Source organism: Ixodes scapularis, unplaced genomic scaffold (genome assembly GCF_016920785.2).
Source record: "Ixodes scapularis isolate PalLabHiFi unplaced genomic scaffold, ASM1692078v2 PGA_scaffold21__2_contigs__length_744675, whole genome shotgun sequence".
Classification (NCBI taxonomy): Eukaryota; Metazoa; Arthropoda; class Arachnida; order Ixodida; family Ixodidae; genus Ixodes; species Ixodes scapularis.
Window position 1 is genome coordinate 563,270 of NW_024609848.1, and position 22,247 is coordinate 585,516.

Genomic DNA, 22,247 nt, shown 5'->3' on the forward strand with positions numbered 1-22,247 from the left:
TTTTGGGTTTTTAGAAAACGTCGCTCACCGTCTTGGTCGCTTGCTCCCGTCGCTTGCATGCGGTTTGCCTCGTCGCGCGACTGCCCGAGCGACAGCGAAGCGGGTCACCGTCGGTTGTCTCGTTGCTCGCCGAATCGCTTGCATGCGGTTTATACTTAATATCGAGGCGCCAATGGTTCATTGCTGTGTGCATGGAAATTAATTGAGTATAAACCGCATGTAAGCGATTTGGCGAGCGACCAGATAAGCGACGGCGACCCGCTTTGCTGTCGCTCAGTCAGTCGCGCGACGAGGCAAACCGCATGGAAGTGACGGAGCAAGCGACCAAGACGGTGAGCGACGTTCTCTAAACCCCCCCCCCCCCCCCAAAAAAAAAAAAAAAAAAAAAAAAAAAAAAAAAAAAAAAAAACGAGCGATGCAACAGGCGACAGTATTTGTAAATAAAAAAAAATAAAAAAAATCTCCGTCGCTCGTCTCGTCGCACGCTAAATCGCTGACATGCGGGTCGGCTTTACGGAAACGAGTGCGCACATGCAGCGAGAAGCACGACCGCGATAGCCTTACTGCGTCAGTTGCAATTTGCATATGTCGCAATAGTGTTGACTGCCCTTTATTAGCGACAAAAACGTAAGAATTGGATGAACTTACATGGTCATTGAAGCCTCATAAGAATCGTCGACCCATTCGCTGTCCGATTCCATTCCATAAATAGTTTTAGTAGATCGTTCCCATGACTCCGATAACGATACCCGATACTCCGCCACCGCCTTCCTTGCGCATGAATAGTATCGTTATCGGGGCTATCGGAGGTATCGGAACGATCTACTAAAACTCTCTAATAAGAAAATACAAGAGCTATGTCGAAATATAAATATCAAGTGATTAAATGAAAGTTCTAAATAGCGAAAAGACCCAAAGAAAGTGCAAGATTTCAACGCGCAACGTAAAAGAACACGAAAACGAAGCTCCGGTAGTGGCCTGTGCAGCACACAACGCGGAGCAACGGCGAGGAACTGAAGGTCGGCTATGGCGGCCCGGAAGGATGGATGGATGGATGAATACGGCTGAGCCCTTTGGATCGGGCGGTAGCTTACGCCACCTAGCCATTTTGTTTTACCATTTAAGCTTAGAATATTTAAATGTGAAATCTATATTCACTCCGCAGTGCAAAGAAAGTGAGGCTATGAAACCCCCTTGCCATCAGTGAATAAGAAAATACCTAGTTTTCTCTCGATTTCTGCCACCATTCACTTAATCTTTGCTTGGTAATCTCTACAGTCTTGAAATCCACTCTCCCTTCGCTGTCTCTAAAACCCAATGACTTTATTAAATCTATGTTGTCTTCGGTAGGCATAGGGTGAAGCCCTTTACAGTAGAGTATCAAGTGCTCAGCCGTCTCGTCCTCCTCTCCACAAGCAATGCACACTGTATCAATTTCCTGGTACTTCACTCTGTATGTTCTGGTTCGCAGAACACCCGTTCTTGCCTCAAACAGCAATGAGCTTCCCCTAGAATTGTCATAAATGCTTTCTTTGGCAATAACTCTTTTGTTTAATCTATAGCTTTCCAGAGCAGTCTTTGTCTGCATTCCCTCTAGCCACCGATCTCTTTCTGTGGCCTTAACTTTCTTCTTAACTGAGATTTGCTCTTCCGTATCTTTGCTATAGCCCAAAAACTTTCCTCTTAATTTCCTAGTGCGCTGTCTCCACTTTGTGTCTACACTCCTCATGTATAAATAGCTGAAAACCTTTCGTGCCCATTGCTCCCCATCCATTAGCCTCAACCTATCCTCAAATTCTACCTTGCTCACCGCTTCCCTGCTCTCAAATGATGCCCATCCCATGTCTCCTTGTACTCCCTGGTTTGGCGTTTTGCAATGCGCCCCCAAAGCCAGTCTACCTACTCCGCGCTGTTTTATTTCTAGTTTCGCATGCACTTCGGATTTCATGCATAGCACTGCGTTTCCAAAAGTCAAGCCAGGCACCATGACCCCTTTCCAAATCTCTCTCACCACCTCATACCTGTTGTAATTCCAAAGTGCTCTATTTTTCATTACAGCTGCATTTCTGTTGCCCTTACCTATTATATACTTTTCATGGTCTCTGAGATATTCTGCACCATCACATATCCATACTCCTAGATACTTGTATTTACTAGCTCTCTCAACTGTAATATTCTGTATATTCAGCCTCTCAACTTCATCCTCGTTAAAAATCATGACTGCCGATTTTTCGCTACTGAATTCTAAACCTAATTCCTCTCCTTCCCTACCACAGATGCTCATTAATTCCTGCAACTCTGTCCTGTTGTTAGCCATTAGTACAATATCATCCGCATACATCAATCCCGGTAAGGATTGCTGAATTTTTTGGCCTAGCTTACTGTAAGAAAGGTTGAACCCAAGCCCACTCTTCTCTAGTCTATCCTCCAATCCTCTCAGATACAACATAAAGAGCAAAGGCGATAACGGGCACCCCTGCCTAAGGCCTCGTCTTATCTCTATTTTTCCTGTCGCCTTTCCTTCCCATGTTATAATCACCTTGTTATCTTTGTAAATGTTCCTTAATAGTGCTGTTAGTCCTTCATCTAGGTTTAAGTTCTCCACTATGTCCCACAGGTTTCTTTGGTTCACATTGTCATAGGCACCCTTGATATCCAGAAATGCCAGCCAGAGCTGTCTGTTTTCTTTTTGCGCTATTTCTATACACTGTGTTAGAGAAAATAAGTTGTCCTCCAACCTTCTTTGTTTTCGAAACCCGTTCTGTAACTCGCCCAGTATGCCCTCGCAATCTACCCATTCCTCCAGTCTGTTCTTTATAATCTGCATTACCAACCTGTAAATAACCGGTGTCACGGTTATAGGACGATAATTTCTAGCGCGCGAAGGGCGCGCGAAGGGCGCGCCGACTGGTGGCAGCTCGAGTAACTGACTCGCTGAAAGCGTGTATACTAAGAAATTTTCTGCAGCTATTAGCTTATTTTTTCTAACCCATAACTAGATTACAGCGTGTTTTCGTAGATAAATAATTTTGTTACTTGTTTTTTTTTTTTTTTTTTTTTAAGTGTTCACTCCCTTGTATAATGCCCCCTGGGCCTTCAAGGAATAATAAATGATGATGATGATGATTCACCTGCCCGGGAATCCCCTTTCCGCGGCCGCCGCGGTCGTTTCGAAGACGTTTTCGCAATCGCGGCGCTGGCCAAAACCGCTGCGCACGAGCGGCAGGAATGGCTCAGGAGCTTCTAGCAAAGATTGCCGGAAGCTGCTCGAGCAACTTGACGACGAACTGTCGTCGCCTAGGCCTGGTTCACACTTACAGCTAATCCGCTGCCGCCGAGCGGAATCGGCCGCGGCAATGCACAGTGGACGCTACACCCGGCGGCCGAATTCTTGCAGATTCGCCCGCTGATTCGCAAGCGTGAACCAGGCCTGCTGCTGCTTGACTAACTGTCGTCAAGCAAGGAGGATTGAAGGCTAGGAGACGGCAGGACGCCAGCCGCGGAGCCTCCACAAGCCGCGGAGCCTCCATAAGACACGCTGGCTTGACGCCTCGCTCTTTCTCATTTTCCTCCTTACTCTCCTCACTTACCATGCCAACGCGACCACATCACGTGACCGTAGCTAGCCTTTGTCCAGCTATGGGGTACTAGAATACACCACAGTCTAGCCTTCGATCTGATAAAACCTACCGGACGGAGCGCGCGCAAGCCTGCAAGGAGTCCTTCTACAATCAATCATCCATCTCACACGTGACATGTCACGCGCACCAATTACCAGAGAGATCTGCGGTCACGTTGGCCACAACATCGTTTAAACTTTTTATGACTAGGCTTCACCAATATTGCAACGTGCTCCTCCTAGTACTTCTCACCCAAGTGTTCTCACCCACTGATGATCGCGCTTGCCGCTCCCGCAAGTGAAGCCACCGGGCGTCACTCGGTTGGGATACGATTTGCCGTTTTTGCTAGCCTTTGCTGCGGTTTTCCAGCGTGCTGACGACACGTTTTCTACTCGTTCGTCGTCATTCGCCGAAGAAGTTTTTTGAAGACTCTGTGTATTGTTGAGACTTTCCGTTGTGAACACGTGGAAAATTTTACGAAAGTGCAGTGTCGCAGGAAAAAGGCACAACGCGTCGAAAGGAAGGGCTGGCGGTGTGTTCAAAGCATCCTTGGCACGCCGAAGTGCCGTGTCTCTGTGCCTTCGCGCGCTTGGATACCGACCAAGAACCGACGCCGTGTGAATGTGTTTAGCGAGTGCAATGTGCGTGAAGCCGTATCAAAAGGTACAACTCGTCGAAAACGTGTCGCCGGTGTCGCGGCGTGATCAAAGCTTCCTTGGCACGCCGAGTGATGCATCTTTGTGCCTTCGCACGCTTGGATACCGGTCAAGAATTGACGCCGCGCCAAAGTTCTGAACGTGTGTCGCGCGTAGATGCCTTTAGATCATTTATATATATCGGCCACGGAGTTCTGGATCGTCCAGCTGTTCCGGTGAGTTGCTATCAATAAAAGGGGGAGATCTGTACGTATTCTTATGTACTATATCAACCATGGCTATGTCCCAAATCTACTCTAATAGATTCCGTGGGAGCACGAATAGGGCAACGTTGTACGTGGAGCCAGGGGGGTTTTCGAAAGCAAAAGTACAAGACGGCGAGAATGAAAATCTTTGAAGCGCGGCCGATATGGTCGTGTGCAATCTGTTGACCAATTACAATTAGGCGAGTCGCGTAGGTTGATAATAAGCCAGCACTGATCAGTGATGAGGAGCTGTTGTGCACGGTACTGTGTAAATCGTCTAAGGACGAAAAAAAGACGTACCTTCTCCCCATCTTCCGTCGCTAGTGGACGCTGGATTAAGCTCGTTCCTAAACCGCGAGGGGAAAGGACGCTGATCCAGAGGCACGAACAGCTTCACGCACATTGCACTCGCTGAACACATACACACGGCGTCGGTTCTTGGTCGGTATCCAAGCGTGCGAAGGCACAGAGACACGGCACTTCGGCGTGCCAAGGATGCTTTGAACACGCCGCCAGCCCTTCCTTTCGACGCGTTGTGCCTTTTTCCTGCGACACTGCACTTTCGTAAAATTTTCCACGTGTTCACAACGGAAAGTCTCAACAATACACAGAGTCTTCAAAAAACTTCTTCGGCGAATGACGACGAACGAGTAGAAAACGTGTCGTCAGCACGCTGGAAAACCGCAGCAAAGGCTAGCAAAAACTGCAAATCGTATCCCAAGCGAGTGAAGCCCGGTGGCTTCACTTGCGCTGCAGCGAACAAGCGGGGAAGCGCGATCCAGCAATTGTCATAGAGATCAGTGTTCTCACCTCATTCGGCGGGCGGTACAGGCGGCGAGATGGGCGAGATCAGGCGAGATGCCCCGCCAGAAAGGAAGTCACGTGTGTGCGCTGAGGGCTGGCCCGGCTGGTTTCCGGTTGAATCCGCCGAAATCGGCGGAGCGACTTTTCTCAGATCCAGATTGAGATCTGGAGCGGGAGCTAATCCAAAATAGTGATGGGACGAATCACCGGAGATTCGGATTCGGACAGATTCGGAAATTTCCAAACTTCCCGCGACGAATATTGGGCAGATTCGGAGATTCGTCAGGTTCGTCGCTGGTTGCAGACGGCAGCGTGAACCCTTTCGTAAACCTCGAGAATGCGGTCGGTTGTGTTCTTTTTTAGGTACTGTTACAGCATATAAACAGATTTATCTTGTTTACTTCAACGTATGGTATGCACTGTACTGTCATTCTAAACCCTGGCACGCGCCCAGGTCCAGCTGAGCTGATCGGTGTGGTTGGCGTAGGCCTAATCAATGCACGGTCTCGGTTTCTGCGCGGTTTCCCGGTGGTCGGTAAAGTAGAATGTAGCGAAATGGGGCTGTGTATTATACCTAATGTGGCGCAAAGCGCATTAAATATATTTAGGCAAGGAAATGATTCGTCTCCTCTAGAGCTGCGTAAGACGCGAGAGCGATGAGAAGTGTTGCTCATCCCAACTTCGACCGCGTACCGACACTGGCGAAGAAAAACGTCGCACTGTCGTTTCTCCGTTCTCGGCAACAAGTTTTGTGTACGTGAACTTTATTTGATGAAAAAGAAACAACACAGGGGTGTCCAACGCCACTTTATTGTTCAGAAACACTCATTAAACAGAAAGGTACAAATGCCGTACAGGAGAATAGTACAGCGCAAGGAGTTTCCCGTGTTCCGATAACAATACCGCAGTGGACACACGTTGAAGATAATCGAATCGAACATACTCACTTGTGTGAGGTGTGCTACTATGACCGTAATTATGGGCACGAAATCTGTTTGAACCCGGTCGTGGTTTGAACCACGCACATACGGCATCGATCTCTTGCGGGGGGACTGCTGCGAACCTCGGACGAGCACGGTGGACGTCTTCAGTCTCCGGGAACCCCGGAGTACTGCTGTCCGGCTAACGTGATCTTCGTGTAAACATCATCTCGCTCCGTCCACCCGCCGCTGCACCGGCTGCACGTCCGCCGAATCCCGCAGGGCTGGGGCGGTCACGCCAAGCCTGACGAAATCCACGAGGAACTTATCGCGCTTGCGTTTCTCCCTCGCCGCAAGGGCAGCCGCGGTGGTCACTACCCAAGAAACTCTCGTCAACCCGCCTGCCCCACAAGCGACTGTCACCGAACTGGCCGAACCGCCGGGGCTGGGGCGATGAAAACATGCGCTTGTATTTCCACGTGCACCAAGCATGCCTATTTTGGTCGTAATCCGGAGCCGAAACCAATTTTTCCGCGATGCCTGGTTACCGTTCCCGTTAAACATCCGAAATATAAACAGAGCGGAACATTTTATTTATTACTATGATATTATATTACGACAATATTTTGTGCCCTTTGTAGAATTTCGTAAATTTAATATCACGAAAAGTTGACTCATCAACGTGATCAGGACACCATGGCAACGCTCCGAATTTTTCCGAACTTTTCCGAATCTCTTGAGATTCGGCTACTTTTCCGAATCTTTCCGAATCTTCAGATTCGGCTCCGAATCTCGATTCGGATAAAGATTCGTCCCATCACTAGACTAAACTGACTAAACGGTAATATAAAATACTGAAGCACAGGGAGCTACTCGCAAGAGCTCCCTCCCATAGTTGCCTGTGTCAGGCAATCGACGCACTTACGTCCAGCGGCGTCATTTCGCAGAAATATACAGAAACAAAATTGTGAAGCCGACTGTTAAACTCTGCGGCATCCTCGTAAATGGTAAACACTCAGAAAACGCAAAATATGTGGGCAGAATAACCGAACGAACACAACCTGCTGAACGCGTTGCCATTGAAAAACATGTAAACAAAACCCGAACCGGAAAAGATTTCTGCCCACTGTCATGGCGACCGGAAGTGCCCGGAATGCCATGTATAGTAAGGGTGCAGGCGAGCTGGTGGATATTAACCATATTAACCATGTTGAATATACCTGAGACTGGGGTAGAAAAACATAAAAGTCGAAGAAACAGAACGGGACAGGACGACGTCTCAAAAAGACGTCGTCCTGTCCCGTTCTGTTTCTTCGACTTTTATGTTTTTCTACCCCAGTCTACACAGAAATCGTCTGCTTCAAACGCCATTGCCTTGGAAATTGCATTCTCAAAATTTTCACACGCATCCAATATTATCGAAACTTTGATAAAGTGTTTAGTGCTTTACTAACTTCACGATAGACTAGTTTCGAAAAGTGTCAAGTCGGCGTTTATTTTTTAATCAGCCGTGTCGAGTCGGTCTCCATGTATTCTCCCATAGGGCGGGCCGCCTCCTGGAACCCTGAGTATCACGTGACTCACGCCGAGCCGCTCTGTCGGTCATGTTGTCGGCGAAACGCGCGGATCAAAGGATTGCATTGCGCTACTTAGGGAGGCTCAAGTGAGGGTGGGTGCAACTGCTAGATCGGCGATCACGGGACATGGACGCCATTTAATTGCTAAATTTTGCTGGGAGTCTATGGGGCAAAGGGTCGTTTTCTTTCCTAACTCGGGTCATTAAAGCCCATTAAGGTGCTTGAATAATTTACACAAGGTATAAATGATTACTTTTCCATAGCCACCAGTTTTGTTGCGATAGGTTAAGTATTTTTTTTAACGCGAAAAATGGTAAATTCCGCCATCTTGGATGTTGCTGCTTGTCTGGCAACTTCGCTTTCTCCGCTCGACGTTTGCAATTCTCGGAGCGAGAAGGAAGCGAGAGAGGCTGCGCCAAGGCGCTCGTTGCTTGCAATGGGAGGCGAGAGGAGGAAAGGCGCATGGAGCAACAGAGTTGCAACAGAGCGGGCGCCTGCTCTCGTGCAGGCAACACTGGCGCATATCCTTTCTCGAATCCTCTCCCTCAGGCGCCGCCATTAAATTGCAAACGCTCTCCAGGTTTTGAGTTGCGCCCACCCTCACTACACGAGCGTTTCGCCGCAGTAAGGTTGCAACGCCTATTGGCTGACAGAAAAAGCAAAAACAAGCAAAACAACACAAACCGGAAGTGACGAAAATTTTTGTTTTGTTTGTTTTTGCTTCTTCCAATTTTACTTTTTGTTTTTACTTTTCGTTTCTCCAAGTGTTTGTTGGGCGCTTTTCGGAGCGGTCGCGTTGGTTCCATATGAGTGGTTCCAGCGGTCTTTCTTGTATTATACATTGTCGTGTTATGTGCCGCGGTATTGCCGAGTGGAGTTGGTCGTGATATTCAATGCTTGGGAACGAGCGTCGGCAGTGAAGTTCACAGCGCATTCATGCAAGCCAGCAACAGGCCCCGTCTCGCCACATGGAGCCCCGTGGGACGCTTGTTCGGAAAGTAAAAGGTGAGTGGAATTTACCTACTGGTGGCGTTCGATCGTCGATTCGACACCGCTGTGGTGGAATTTGATAGCGCTTGGCTACCTCACGTAGCGTCGGGGACAAAGAAGAAGATAATGGAGATAATCAACGGGAGTGGCATGTGGCTCCCAAGTGCCGCCTGCGCCGCATTTGCATGTTGGGAATGTCAGCTTTTGGCGAGCTCGTGCAGTCACAAAAGCGCTCTGTCGAAAGACGGGATTTACAAACAGATCAGGCTTCGCGAATGGCCCTCACGGCGCGTTGAATTTGTGGCGGGTACATATGTTGCTGTTCGTCCTGGTAGGCCTGCGATGGTGTTTTCTGCACAAATACCGTATTCTGCCTCGTGGTACATTCACACCTGCCGCAGAACTGCTAAGCGATTCTGCTACAGGTTAATGGCGAAGAGTTGTGCTCTTCCATAGTGTGCATGTTAAAGTGACAACAAATAAGTGCCTCTCTGTTCTACTTCTCCTTTGGTATTCAACTGGTTGTATTTTCTACTACATTTTGTTCAGAAAGCCACTGCGAGACAGGCATTATTGATGTATACTATCCAAAATAATGCTTGAGCATGAGATGAGGTAACAGAAATACTTCAATATGTGCCTGCTTTTTGTGTTTTTGCAAGACAAGGTAACAGAAATACTTCTTTATGTGCCTGCTTTTTATGTTTTTGCAATTCACCGGCTAGACCACTCTTCTCATGGTTATTGTTTTGTTGGGTGCAAAATTTTCCACCCCAGGTGTCCGATGCTTGCGGCTGATGGCTTCTACCTACGTGCACCAAACAGTGGGCCTGCACCTTCGCCGAGACAGCGGTAATACAGTTCTGGGTAACTGCAGCGACTGGGTCACCGATGCCGTTCCACTTCCTGCACTGCACTCCGCATGGGTCAAAGGGCCAGCGCATGCCTTTTATGCGTTGTCGCCACCATAGTGAGTATGGCTTGGAGTCACGTCATTCGAGTGAAATGCTTGTCACCTGAGTGACGTCAGTTGGGGGGGGGGGGGGGGGGGGCACCGCCGCCGCCGTTGGTGCGGTTATGACCGGTGGTCTGCGATCATAGATCACCAAGCACCATTGCACTGTTCCTGGATGAACTAGCCGCTCTTGAGGAAGAACAGGGTGCTTTGGGAAGAGCTATGGTGTCCGCTTTTTCACTAGCTCCAGCTGTCGCCACAGACATTTTGTCGAAAGGAGCAACATCTATGAATGAGTAGACGGTGCTGAATGGCCGCAAGGGGCCTCGCTTCTGACCGAGGGGGTCAAAATAGTCCCGTTTTAACAGAGGTACCTCTTGGGGTATTGTACAACACAGGAAATAAAGGGCCCGAAAGTTTTCTACCTCGACAAGGTGTGGGTTATGGCAGAACCAATGCGGCTTTGTTCCGTGGACACCTTCATGTGTGGTGGCACAAGGCAGTGATTGCTTAACCTTGCTTAAAGGGAAACTCCACTTCATTTTCTGCTGTGAGAAAACAATGCAACTCTCTTTATTATTATCTAGAGAGACCGCATGTCAAGTATTAGAAAGTAATACAATCTAAAAGACCGTTAAACCGGCCAACAAAGACTATGATGCCCGAAGACACCAAAATCCGCTAATTTAGCGGGCGACGTGCTGCGCAGCAAACAATGCATTTCCGTTTCCGTTGCTGACGTCTGTTACATACGTTTTGTTTTCTTGGTATTTTCTTTTCTAAGGAGCGCCGCCGCCGCTACCGGCGCTACCGGCGCGCTGCGCTGCCTCGGCTCTGGCTTCGGCCCACTGGCTCGCTCTGGCTCCTCTGGCTCGGCGCGGGCAGGCGGGCAGGCAGAGACCAGAGAGCCGCGTGCCTTTTTTACAGTTTGCGCCGTGGTGTGTGCGGTTTTGACTGTCTCCGATGCCTGGCGCCTAGGTGTGATGGCCGGTAAAGGGCGGAAAGGCAGGGGCACGCGATGTTGTGTCGCCGCCTCTTCTCGCTGCCAGCTGAGCAGCCCGGGAGTTATTTTCCATTCGCTTCCTGCGGACACTGAACGTCGGAAACTGTGGACGGACGCCGTGCACCGATCGGGTTGTGAGAAGCCCCTGTCGTCGACGGCCCGGTTATTAATCTGCTCCGACCATTTCTTGCCGGAGTGCTATGAGCGAGATTTGCGTTTATTAGCGGACACTGGCTTCTCGACAAAGTACGCGAAGATGAAGACAGACGCCGTGCCGTCCATCTTCCCTGGCAGAGCACCTTCCGAAGACAGCTCATGCGTGAAACGTCGTCGGACCCGAGTACGTACATTCGTCGGTTACTTAGTGTGTACTCAGTGCTCTCGAAAGCGCCAACACGTTGCATCGTTTCAGCAGAGTGCGAGAGATGACTGCGCGCATTGCCGCACTGCGCGCATTGCCGGCAAGATTGGAAGCGCAGCTCGCTTTTCATCTCTGGCTTCGCTCGCACTTCCGCTGAAACCGCACCGTTTGGCATGCGTTTTTACCTGTTCTATAAAAACCATCCGCGCTATAATCAGGAAACAGTGAATATCCTCTTGTGAAACAGCTGTGGAGTTTCAAAATGAGCTATATGGAGAAACTAAAACGGCCAAGTTTTGCTAAAACTGATTGTTTTTAAATGTAAGGAAACTAAAGTGGGTAGGTTATACCAGCAATACCACTGTAGTACATGAGGCAACAGGCCCAAGGCTAATCTGTTGAGCAAACAATCGCTTTTGCCTCGTTTTCTCTTGAGGTACATTTGAGTCATGAAAACAACAAAAATAACTCCGCACTTGAAACCAAACAAAATATGGTTTTCAAAATCCAGTTTTACGAAATTTCTTTTATCAAGTAAGGGATCTACAGGAATTCTCAATAGTTTTATGGCTAAAAAGTTCACACAGAAAATGCATTGAATTAGTGCTGCCTATGTTGAAGTTTATTTGAACTGCTTCTGCACTTCCTATAAAGCAGGCTTTTATAGGATTTTGAGTTTCATGGCCAAATGAAGAGTACTAAATATTGTTTGATTGCGTTCACAGAGTGGAGACCAAGATACAGCTGGGCAACTCAGCAGCACAACCTTGGCACATGATGGTTTGCTGGCAGGCACTACACTGGACGACGCCTCTGACAGAGGCCCAGAAGCGCTGTCGTCGCAAAGTGAACCTGCTAGCCTCCACCTGGATCCACTTGGTGTAGAATGCCCAATCCCAGTATGTATTTTGGCCTACATTGTTAGTGGTGTTTGGTGTGCCTGCAGATGCTATCACTTGGTGCACCACTTTTACAGGAAAGAGACCGAGCATGCAAGAGCAGCATATTGGCCACGGCAAGGGAAACTCTGCATTTGGATGTGTCGCCCAATGCCTCCGAAAAAGACAGAGACCATGAGGCATCACATACTGGACCTTCTGTCATCCAAGTGGATCCAGCTAGTGCAGAATGCCCAATCTCAGTATGTATTTTGACCTACATTGTAATGTGCTGTTTGGTGTGCCTGCTATCACTTGGTTCACCACTCTTACAGGAAAGGGACCGCACATGGAAGAACAGCACGTTATCCACAGCAAGGGAAACTTTGCATTTGGATGCGTCGCCCAGTGATGCCTCCGAAAAAGACGGAGCCCACGAGGCGTTGCACAGTGGACCTTCTGTCGTCCGAGTGGATCCAGCTAGAGCAGAATGCCCACTCCCAGTATGTATTTCTGCCTATATTGTTACGTGCTGTGTTTGGTGTGCCTGCAGATGCTATCACTTGGTGCACCACTCTTACAGGAAAGGGACCGAGCCACTTCAGTGGTGTCGCAGGTTGCAAGCTCGAGTGAACTTACGTGCGTGTATGTCATCCGGCCACCCACATGCAGTACATGGAGCCAGACATGTTCAAAAAGGCTAATAAAAGGTGCCTGCACAGTAAGAATTTTGAAGAATGTATCCTAAATATCACGATTTTCATGTTCCAGGTACACAGACGCCAAAGTCTTGGTATGTCAGCAAAGGCATACAAACAGAAAAACCTTCGCAAACATCGGTTGAAATTCAGGCGTCGACCACATCCTCCGGTATGTGATGCAGTGTCTTTACATAGGCTTACATTTGAGAGAAGAGATCATAACTGAATTTCATTTGCAATGCACTTTTGTTGCAGATGCATTGCACAGCTGTGTTCGTCCCGAGGACGAGTCCGTTTCGGAGGTGACAGGCCCAAGTCCCCTGGGAGATGAGACCGGTGCCCCAGGACATCTACAAGCAGCAGAAGGAACTCAGGGTGAGCACTTACACGAAATTGGAACAAAACAATGAATAACTGTCTCTATGCTTATTCCTACTGTGTAGCAGAAGCAACCTTCGCACAACACGAGCAGCCACTTCAGCGGTGCTCTACGCCTATTAGTGGCACAGTCCCCAGCTCTTTGGACTTGGACGGCACTCCTCAGACTTCGCAGCCCGACACCGATCCTGTGGACATGAGCGACGAGGAGAGCGACTCTGAGGACATGTACAGCGATGCCCTGGACACCAGCTATCGGCCAAATGATTCGATCGACTCCGATGAGGAACTGGATTCTCCAGAAACCAGTCCCTGGAACGACTCCGTGACCTCGGATGATGAAGGACCTGATGCGTATGTGCTCACTGTACCTTCTTGAAACCATAATTTTATGCTACAAATAGGATATAGCTTTGATGTTCTGGATTTCGAGTGTTAAGTCCTAAATGATCACCTAACACAGGGGCTTCAGAAGTATATCTGATGCGTGGGGGCAACATCCGGGGGCTCATGTTGCATCGTGTAGTTCACCTCTCTCTCTCTCTTTATATATATACCGGGTGATTCAAGGAGACGGCAGGCTCTTTAAATCGACCGGAAAATTCGGTTTCCTAACCTATCGCGCTACGACTTTGTGCAGCGTTGCCCACAGATGGTGCATTTTTTTTGTAAAATTTGCGAAGAGCGAACTTACCTGAGGAAAAAGTAAAGAAAGAAAAAGGCTTAGCTCCTATGGAAACGCAGCGACGCCACCGGTCTTCAAACAGCACGGTGCCGTTTCGCACAGGACACAAGAGATGACGCAACGAACGAGCGTACGGCGCCGAGAGCTGGCCTCTTTAGCAGACAATCTTTTCGACTCAAAAGCGGCGCGCGTTCCGCGGGCGGCGACAGTCGCAAAAACAAAAACAGGTGTGGTAACAACAGGGAACTGCACTGCAGTTCCTTGTCTGCTAAATATGCCGGCTCTCGGCGTCGTCTGCTCGTTCGTTGGCGGCAGTTGGCGTCGCGACCGTTTGCGCCATCTCTTGTGTCCCGTGCGAAATGGCGCCGTGTTGTTTGAAGACCGGTGGCGTCGCTACGTTTCCAGCCTTTTTCTTTCTTTACTTTTTCCTCAGGTAAGTTCGCTCTTTGCAAATTTCAGAAATACAATGCACCATCTGTGGGCAACGCTCCACAAAGTCGTAGCGCGATAGGTTAGGAAACCGAATTTTCCGGTCGATTTAAAGAACCTGCCGTCTCCTTGAATCACCCGGTATATCAACAGCAACTGACGAAGCACAGTGCAGAAAAATGAAGGCTGCAGTCTGATAGAATCTTTGGAGATTGATTAGTGAGAACGCACATATTGGACAAACAATGAATGACAACTTCAAACAAACGGATTAACAAGGCTTCCAAAGAAAGAATACATGTCACCAACTACTGATTAGCTTGTGGCACCTCGTCATCTATGGAGTGCAGCCTGCTTCAACAGCCTTACGGGTGGTGAGAGGGGGGGGGGGGGGGGTCGGAACAGCTTTTAGGGTGGGGGCATGCCCCCTGTGGTGTAGAACCTGTGGGGCAACTGTCCCCCTGGTTCCGGAGCCCCTGACCTAACAACGAGCGAAAGCGTAGAGGAAATGGAAAAAACACAGCTTCTGAAGCAAGTTTTAAATGCACTGCTTGTTTTGTTTTGCAGAGAGTGCAGCACCTCTGCCACGACCACCAACCCCGTGAAAGAAAGGAAGTTCATCGTCTGCGCTTCAATGCTCCTACAGTTGTTTTCGGTCTGTAGGGAATGCTTGGCTCCTACACATACAAGTTTGAAGGAACGGGGGACCTTGCTGCATGCCGTGACTGTGTGTGTAAGGGGCCACAAGACTGTCTGGGAAAGCCAGCCCAGGATTAATGGGAAGGCATTGATGAATCTTCTCCTACCCGCCGCCATTACATTCTCTGGGGCCAGTCCTACACGAGTTATTCGTCTCCTGAGCTCTGTAGGTGTTGCCGTTCTTCAAAAGAGCCAACTCTTCCTGATTCAAGGCTGTCTGGTGTTCCCTGCCGCTGCAAAGGTGAGTACACCTGCCTAGAGAATTGTTGGTTAAACATGTATCTCTTTGTGTTGAGATTGATGTTATATTTCTGTATTTCAAAGGTATGGAAAGAAGAGCAGACCACCCTCCTTACAGCGATGCGTGGCAGCAAGCTTCACCTGGCAGGCGACGGCCGTGCCGATTCTCCCGGCTACTCGGCGAAGTATGGCACGTACACGCTGCTGGAAACAAACATCAACAAAATCCTACACTTCGAGGTTATCCAGGTAAGAACTGGCTAAGTAGAAAATTGCCTACTTCAATTGAGTTATTTATCTTGTTACCTTTCGTTTATAACTAAGTAGAATATTTGTTTGGGTATTGTTTATGTAGAGTTGTGCGAATATTTGAATAGTAGTTTCGAAAGATACGATATTCGCTTCGACATGAACTGGACTATTCGCGTTTTTCGAAGTCTTGATTGCGGCGGGTTAGCTCCGTTGAGTGCACTTCTTACCGAGCATCAGTGCACTAGCAATGCCCGCGGAAGCGAGCTCCGCAAGTAACGCTTCTCTGCATTGCATCTGTGCTCGGTAAGAAGCGCACTCAACGGGGTAACCTGCCGCAATAAAGACTTGGAAAAGTATAAATATCGCAATTGCGTGCTTGGAAGAAAAGCATACATCAAAGCGGGATGGTGCACGCGTGCCGGCTGTATTTGAAAATAAATGGAAAATTTGTGAATGTGTATATCTACATTGTAGAAAAATTTCAAAATTAAACAGACTGTTATGCAAGATTATAATATGTTAGGCAAAGATGCCCTTACAATCTGCATTCAGCATGCGCGATTCAGTATTTTTAACCCGAGATTAACGAAAGAACATTTTATATAGCAAGATTTGTAAATTCACTCAATTGGGTATAGTTGGCCATCTCTATAGGATTCATTTTATGTCAAATCCGTCGTTTACTTGACATCCCCAGACATCAGACCTTCCGAGGTCACAGTTCATAAATATAGATAAATTAAACTCAGCTTTTAAATGAACAAGTGTTCTATATTTTGTTACCTTTTCTTTTTACATCAGTCAACAGAAGTCAAGTCCAGCAACAACATGGAAACCGAGGGCCTCAAACGTTCCTTCGACCATCTCCAGGGCTGGGGGTTCTGCCCGCATGTGCTCGTCACGGACCGCCACTTTGGGGTGAACGCCCTGATGAAGAGCAACTACCCCAACACCAAGCACCGTTTCGATGCATGGCATGTTGCCAAAGGTAACATTATCTTACCAAACGGATTACGTAGTACAAGTGATGCTGAACTTAGTTTTTAGTTAGCTTGGTGCTGCCATTTGTTTTAGTCTGTTGAACATATATGTATATTGTCATTCAAAATGCATTGTTACTCTGCTTGCCATGCACACACCTTTTCTAATTTTAAGGCATCGGGAGCAAGCTGGCCCTCGCGGGGAAAACAAAGCGCAACAGCCTGCTAAACAAGTGGGTCAAGACTGTCCGGGCACACGTTTACTGGTGTGCCCAAACCAGTGATGACAATGGTGCACTGGTGCTGGCCAAGTGGATGTCCTTGATGCGCCATGTGGACAATGTGCACCAGCATCCCGACCCGCTCTACCCTGCTTGCACGCATGCCCCAATCGTTGAAGAACGCTGGTGGCTTCATAAGGGTAATGTTGACATATACCAGGGAATTTACAGTGTGCATCATCCTTACCATTTCACCTGGTGCTGTTTCTAACTGCAGGAACTGAGCCGTACGACGCCCTCGAAAAGGTGGTAATGTCACGACAGCTGCTGAAGGACATCCCTAAGCTGTCTGGAGATGGCCAGACGTACCGGCTCGAGTCCTTTCACAGCCTGCTGCTACGATTTACCCCGAAGTCGAGCCACTTCAGTCTGGAGGGCATGGAGGCACGGTAGGTTGAGATTTTGAAGTATTCTAGGGCAACGAGGTTCCCTTTTATGTTTGTAGAATGGTGAAATATGCTAAGGACATATTCTGCCTATTTTGCGTGGCCTTCACAGGACTGCCATTGCTGTCCTTCATTACAACGCCAACTCGGACCGAAAGCAGGCCACAACCAAGGATGGCAAGGACTGCTTTGTCCTGAAATTCCCTAAGGCGAGGAAAGGCGAGTGGGTCGTCAACCGAAAAATGGAGCCTGCGTCCTACGGTAAATGCAAACGTTTTTATTGACACAATGTATGTGACTTAATTCTTATCATTCTTGACCTAGACTACACCCAGAAGCTGTTCGGCTGCTTCCTGGAGCTGGCAGAGGGAGTCCGGACCTACCAGGAGGCCCAGGCCACCTACGTTCCCCGCTCACGAGGGAAGTCTCTGTGCAGCGTTTCCCAGAGGCCAAACAAGGAAGCCGCCGTCCTGGCCCACAGGTCCAGGTTCTCGACTTAGCAGTATTGGAACCCTGTGTATGTGGCCGACGGAAACTGTTCCCTGATCCTTCCGACCACACAGCATGGGAGCCTGACACGTCGGCGACGGCCCAGCCTGCCCCAAATCCACCATACAAACTCCTTGTAGGCCGTGAACCTATATTTTCTGAAAAAGGTACATGCCATGTAGCATTTCGGTAAAACTTGCTTTACCTGAACTATCAAGTTGAGACACTCGCGAACCAGCACCCTTTCATTTCAATAACAACGAGCAAGACTAGTTTATTTTCCCCACAACTTGTATCTTTGGGGTCTGTCAGTTGCTGCACTTCGGCAACTCAGTTTGCCACAAAGGGCTTCCGTCGGTTTGCCGCCCCCTTGACCCAGTACGTTGGCACTGTGGAGTCCGTCCAGAGCCGCGTGGAAGCACTTTTCAGGTGTAGAGCTCTCGTGATTTGTGGGATAGGTGCGCACCAATTACGGCTTCCATCATCTTGAGTCGGAGCAGCAAAAGGTATTTAAAGGGATACTGAAGCGAAACTTGAAATACACCTATTATGGTCAGAAATAGGTTCAATATGATCAATGATATTCATAAATCATAATCGCGCGTTTGTATTTTGAACGGATGGCTATATTTTTCACCCTGATGGGCCCGATTGGGCGCGCGCTCAAAAATCGGCCATCGGAGAGCGCGATGCGTCTTGGGATATTGGGCGCATTCGTGACGTCACTTGTGCCGGTCGGGAAAGGCTACGGCGTGAATGTTGTGGTTACGAGCGTTGCCACTTGGTGGCGCGTCGACGATTTACGACCTGTGACAACGTGGCCGTTTGAGATGTGCAAGGTCTGCACGCACGCTGCACCACGGGACCACGGCAAGTCGGCAACCACGGCGCACTGACAAAACCAGCTCTGAGGCCGGATTCTCAAAGAGAATTCACGACGAAAAAAGTGCGTACGACAAATTTGAGAGAAAACCCGTGCTCTCGAAACGAAATTGTCGTAATCTTTGCGCAGGTTACGACCGAATCCTACGACAGCTCCGAAGCTGTCTTACGCACTTTTTACGATCAAATCAACAAGGCCGACAGCGTCGCTCAGTTACTTGGTATCGGCCACCAACGGACATTTATTTTTCTTCGTGCTCTTCTCGTGCGTCCCGACTTCAACCAGCAAGAAAAAAGGAAGGAGTACTTAAAACAGACCACGATCAAGAACGCAGGATCCACAAACACACGAGAAGAGCTACAACAGCCACGATTCTGCCGACCGAGCGAGCTCGGCAGAATATATAGTAGGCCTAGCAGCAACATCGATTCGGCGCACCGTTGCTCCGGCGGTCCTTGGCCAAGACCGTCTGTCCATGACCGGCTGGCCTGCTGAATGGAATATGCCCGCGCGACCCTTGTGGACCCTTACCGGATGAGTAGTTTGATCCCTGAACTAAATTTCAGAGGTCAATATTTTCCCCTTGTCATCTCGATCTCCTTGTTTTCCGAGACGGCGGTGACGAACGCTGTCGTCGAAAAGGGACTCTCATTGATTCTGTCTCCTTGTTTTGTGTGATATAGAGCTCAAATAAACGCCATACGGATTACCTTGGCAACTCGGTATGTACACTCTGTTATTAGAATGCCATTTTTATTCTGACTCGACGTTACGTCAGTGTCGAGCTATAGCAGTTCGTGGGAGCTACGCGATGTCGGTCTAACCTTTCTTTGCCGAGTGTCATGTCAGTATCGAGTTGCAATCGTAAAAGATCGGTTCAGAAGCGCTTACCGAAACGCGGTCTAACAGAGCGAATCCAGCACTTCGATCAAACGCGCGTGTCCGCTCCGAGTGTGAACAGGTATTTGGCATTTGCGTGGCTCTTGCTGACACCCTCGTAGTTCAAACATATCCTTCTTAACGTCGGCTTGCAGCTCGCGACTCGCAGCAACTAATACCGGCCGTGCCAGAAGCATGCTCGGGCCGTGTCGTGCAAAGAGCCGCAACGAGAACGAGCTCACTGTGGCCAACTACGCTTCGGCTTTCTCCGCCAAGGCTTTGCGAACGCGTTCAGGCCTAGGCGAATTCTGCCGGCACGCCGTATTGCCGCAGAACGGCGCTGCTATTTTGGCACAAGTGATGTCACGAGAACTTCCCCCCATCCACCAGATGAGAATGTGAAATCGTTTAATTATGTTTAAAATTAGTTCTCCTGTGTTTTACAGCGCAATATTTATATTTCCGAGGTGGTGCCTGTCCCTAGCCCATATTTATGCAACAAGATCAGCGCTAAAATTTCGTTTCACTACCCCTTTAAGAGGGGCAACCCCGGATTTGGACATGAACAAGCTTGTGTTCACTTTCCCCGACTGAGTCTTTGTTGCCATGTATGGCACGGCGCTTTAGACTTTTGGACTTCGTCTTGTCGCTTTTAAAATCTCGGGTGATCACTCCGGGGACAAACACGTCTCCAATGCAGAGAAGCTCCGTGCACCAGTGCTCCCACACAGCCTGCAGAGACTCCGGCTGGGGGTCATCTCAATTGACTCCGAGCTCCCGCAATCCCTGAAACATTATCTTGACGATTGCTGTTGTAGGAGCCACACAAATCCAAACGGATCAAAGATTCTCGCCAACACTAAAAGCATGGACCTCTAGCTGTCCAGTCTTGATGACAAGAAATCGATGAGAGAGCTTATCATGTACTCAAACTGGTATGTCTGAGGATTCCAGGCCACTCCCAGGACCTTTCCGAGTCCCGAATGTCCAAGGTCGGCATCGGTGTGTTGGGTCTCTCCATCTTCTAACAAATCTACCAGTTCGAGGCCATTCGACATTCACTTGCAGGTCGCATATTCCGGCTTGATTCAAGATTTTCGCTGCCTCTTCATAGAGCCCCTCGCCTCCTGTCCACTATCAACACCAGTGACGGGGTCATCAATGTACAGTTGGCTCCGTATGGCGTCTGCCGTCTTTGTGAACTGCTCTAGCACGTTTTTGAGATGATGCTGTAATGTTGCAGATAGGAGAAAGGGGCTCGACGTCATGCTGAAGGACACGCGCATCGCCTGATATGACACAATTGGTTGAAGCTCTTCCCCGCATATCGGCATTCTCTCACACCGTAGGAACTGCACCACACTTCGATCGTTGTTCGAGAGAAACACTTGCAGGAAGGCTTTCTGAATGTCCGTGATGATCCCGATGTTCTGGGTGCGGAACTTGATGAGCAGGTCGATCAGCTCCAAATTCAAATTCTGCCCGCTTTCCAGAACTGTGTTCAGTGAGAAACGACCTCCAGCGCTTGACAATGCGTCAAATACAACCCTCAATCAGGTCGTTCTGCTTTCATGACGTACGACCACATGGGTGCGGCATGTAGTAGGCTCGACTGCTTGCAGAGCCGTTTCCTTTTTTACCTAGTTCGGCATAGCTCTTTTTTACATAGTCTCCGATGCAGGCATAATGATCCTTGACTATCTGCTCACTCTAGCAGGCAAGTGGTTCGCTATCTAAGATGCCTTACCGCATATCTAGGTTGTAAGTTCCTCGGCCGTTTGAAGCGACACTTCGTACTGACAGTCTTCGTACTTGATGATTTTGTTTCTGATGCTGAAGTATGGCTTCATAGTGAGAGGTTGTCGTTTGCTGTTCTTAGATTCCAAGGTGCCCCAGTGCCCAAACGAATCTGAGCTGAGCGGATATTTTTTTGTCGGTCTCCTCCCTCACGATGACCCCCATCACGCTCGTGGCCGACGAAGATTGTCGTAGACTTGGTTGTTCCGACCTGGCCCTGCGGGGTCCATTTGAATACCGTATCCACTGCCATCAGTTTGTGGCTCGGCACATCACGCTTCTGGTGACGACATCCCGGTAGTGATCGGCCCTGACCAGAAGTCCATTGTCATCCTCGACGGCTTTGCCAGGTAAGATGTCAATGATGTTCTTGCCCTCCATCTTCATCTGCGTCGTCACAACATCTGAGGGGGCCATCACAAGGTCAGCGCAGATGCAGGGCATTTCAGGAGCCTCCACCCGGACTTCTCTCCTGTCAAGCCGACTTCTAGCCAAAGCTCCACTTGGCGGCACATCACTTGATTGGCTGTTGCGTTTCCGTCGAAGGTGAAAATCCTGAGCTCCTCTTCACCCAGCACGGAGAGTTGCAGCCTCTCAGCTATGTCAAATCCGACAAACGTGCGCCGATTGCCACCATTCAAAAAGATGTCTGAGGAGCGTGCGCCCCTGACGACCTTCGGCCCACACATATGCCGTTTGCAGGAACACCTGGTTCTTGCTTGCTCCGATTGTGTTGTCTTGGATTCTGAGCGATGACGGACTGCAAAACTGCTCCTTCTGCCACCTCCTTCACCACCATGATGGTTGCGCTCCTTTCTGCTTGTGTACTGCGTAGTGTCACATTGGGATTGCACATAACAGTGACGTGTCATCCACCACACCGTACACAGCTCAGTCATCTAGTGCCTCTGCATTCTCGTGATAAGTGCCTTCTTTTCGTGAAATGGAAACTGTGTTGTCAGGGCCTCAGGAACTCAGGACTCAACCAGCGTCCGTTTAGAATCAGCCATTTAATCATCTGTCTCGAGCGCCCCTTCCTTTTCTTCATCGTCGTCTTTTCCGGCTCACGCCTCGCGATGACTATAGCTCCTAGCAGGCTAGCACATCTCCCCCTTTTAGCTAAGGGCTAAAGCGTACTATCGGTTTGACTACTCGGCCA

At 49.0% G+C, this 22,247-nt stretch overlaps 1 protein-coding gene and 2 long non-coding RNA genes across 3 annotated transcripts; all 3 read left to right on the forward strand.

Moving 5' to 3' along the window:
• The first annotated feature begins 11,749 nt into the window (after positions 1–11,749).
• LOC120842787 lies at positions 11,750–12,448 on the forward strand. The gene is made up of 3 exons (XR_005716012.1): positions 11,750–12,030; positions 12,108–12,272; positions 12,345–12,448. It is a non-coding gene; the product is annotated as an uncharacterized LOC120842787 (long non-coding RNA).
• A 178-nt stretch (positions 12,449–12,626) lies between these two features.
• Positions 12,627–12,988, forward strand: LOC121836242. Its single transcript, XR_006077853.1, has 3 exons — positions 12,627–12,719; positions 12,781–12,879; positions 12,966–12,988. It is a non-coding gene; the product is annotated as an uncharacterized LOC121836242 (long non-coding RNA).
• A 36-nt stretch (positions 12,989–13,024) lies between these two features.
• On the forward strand, positions 13,025–17,881 carry LOC115313172. The gene is made up of 9 exons (XM_029972103.4): positions 13,025–13,085; positions 13,154–13,442; positions 14,770–15,142; positions 15,226–15,390; positions 16,195–16,381; positions 16,549–16,794; positions 16,872–17,043; positions 17,153–17,301; positions 17,365–17,881. Exons 2-9 carry the CDS (start codon positions 13,285–13,287, stop codon positions 17,538–17,540), a joined length of 1,626 nt encoding a protein of 541 aa, XP_029827963.2. The 5' UTR covers positions 13,025–13,085; positions 13,154–13,284; the 3' UTR covers positions 17,541–17,881.
• The last annotated feature ends 4,366 nt before the right edge of the window (positions 17,882–22,247 follow it).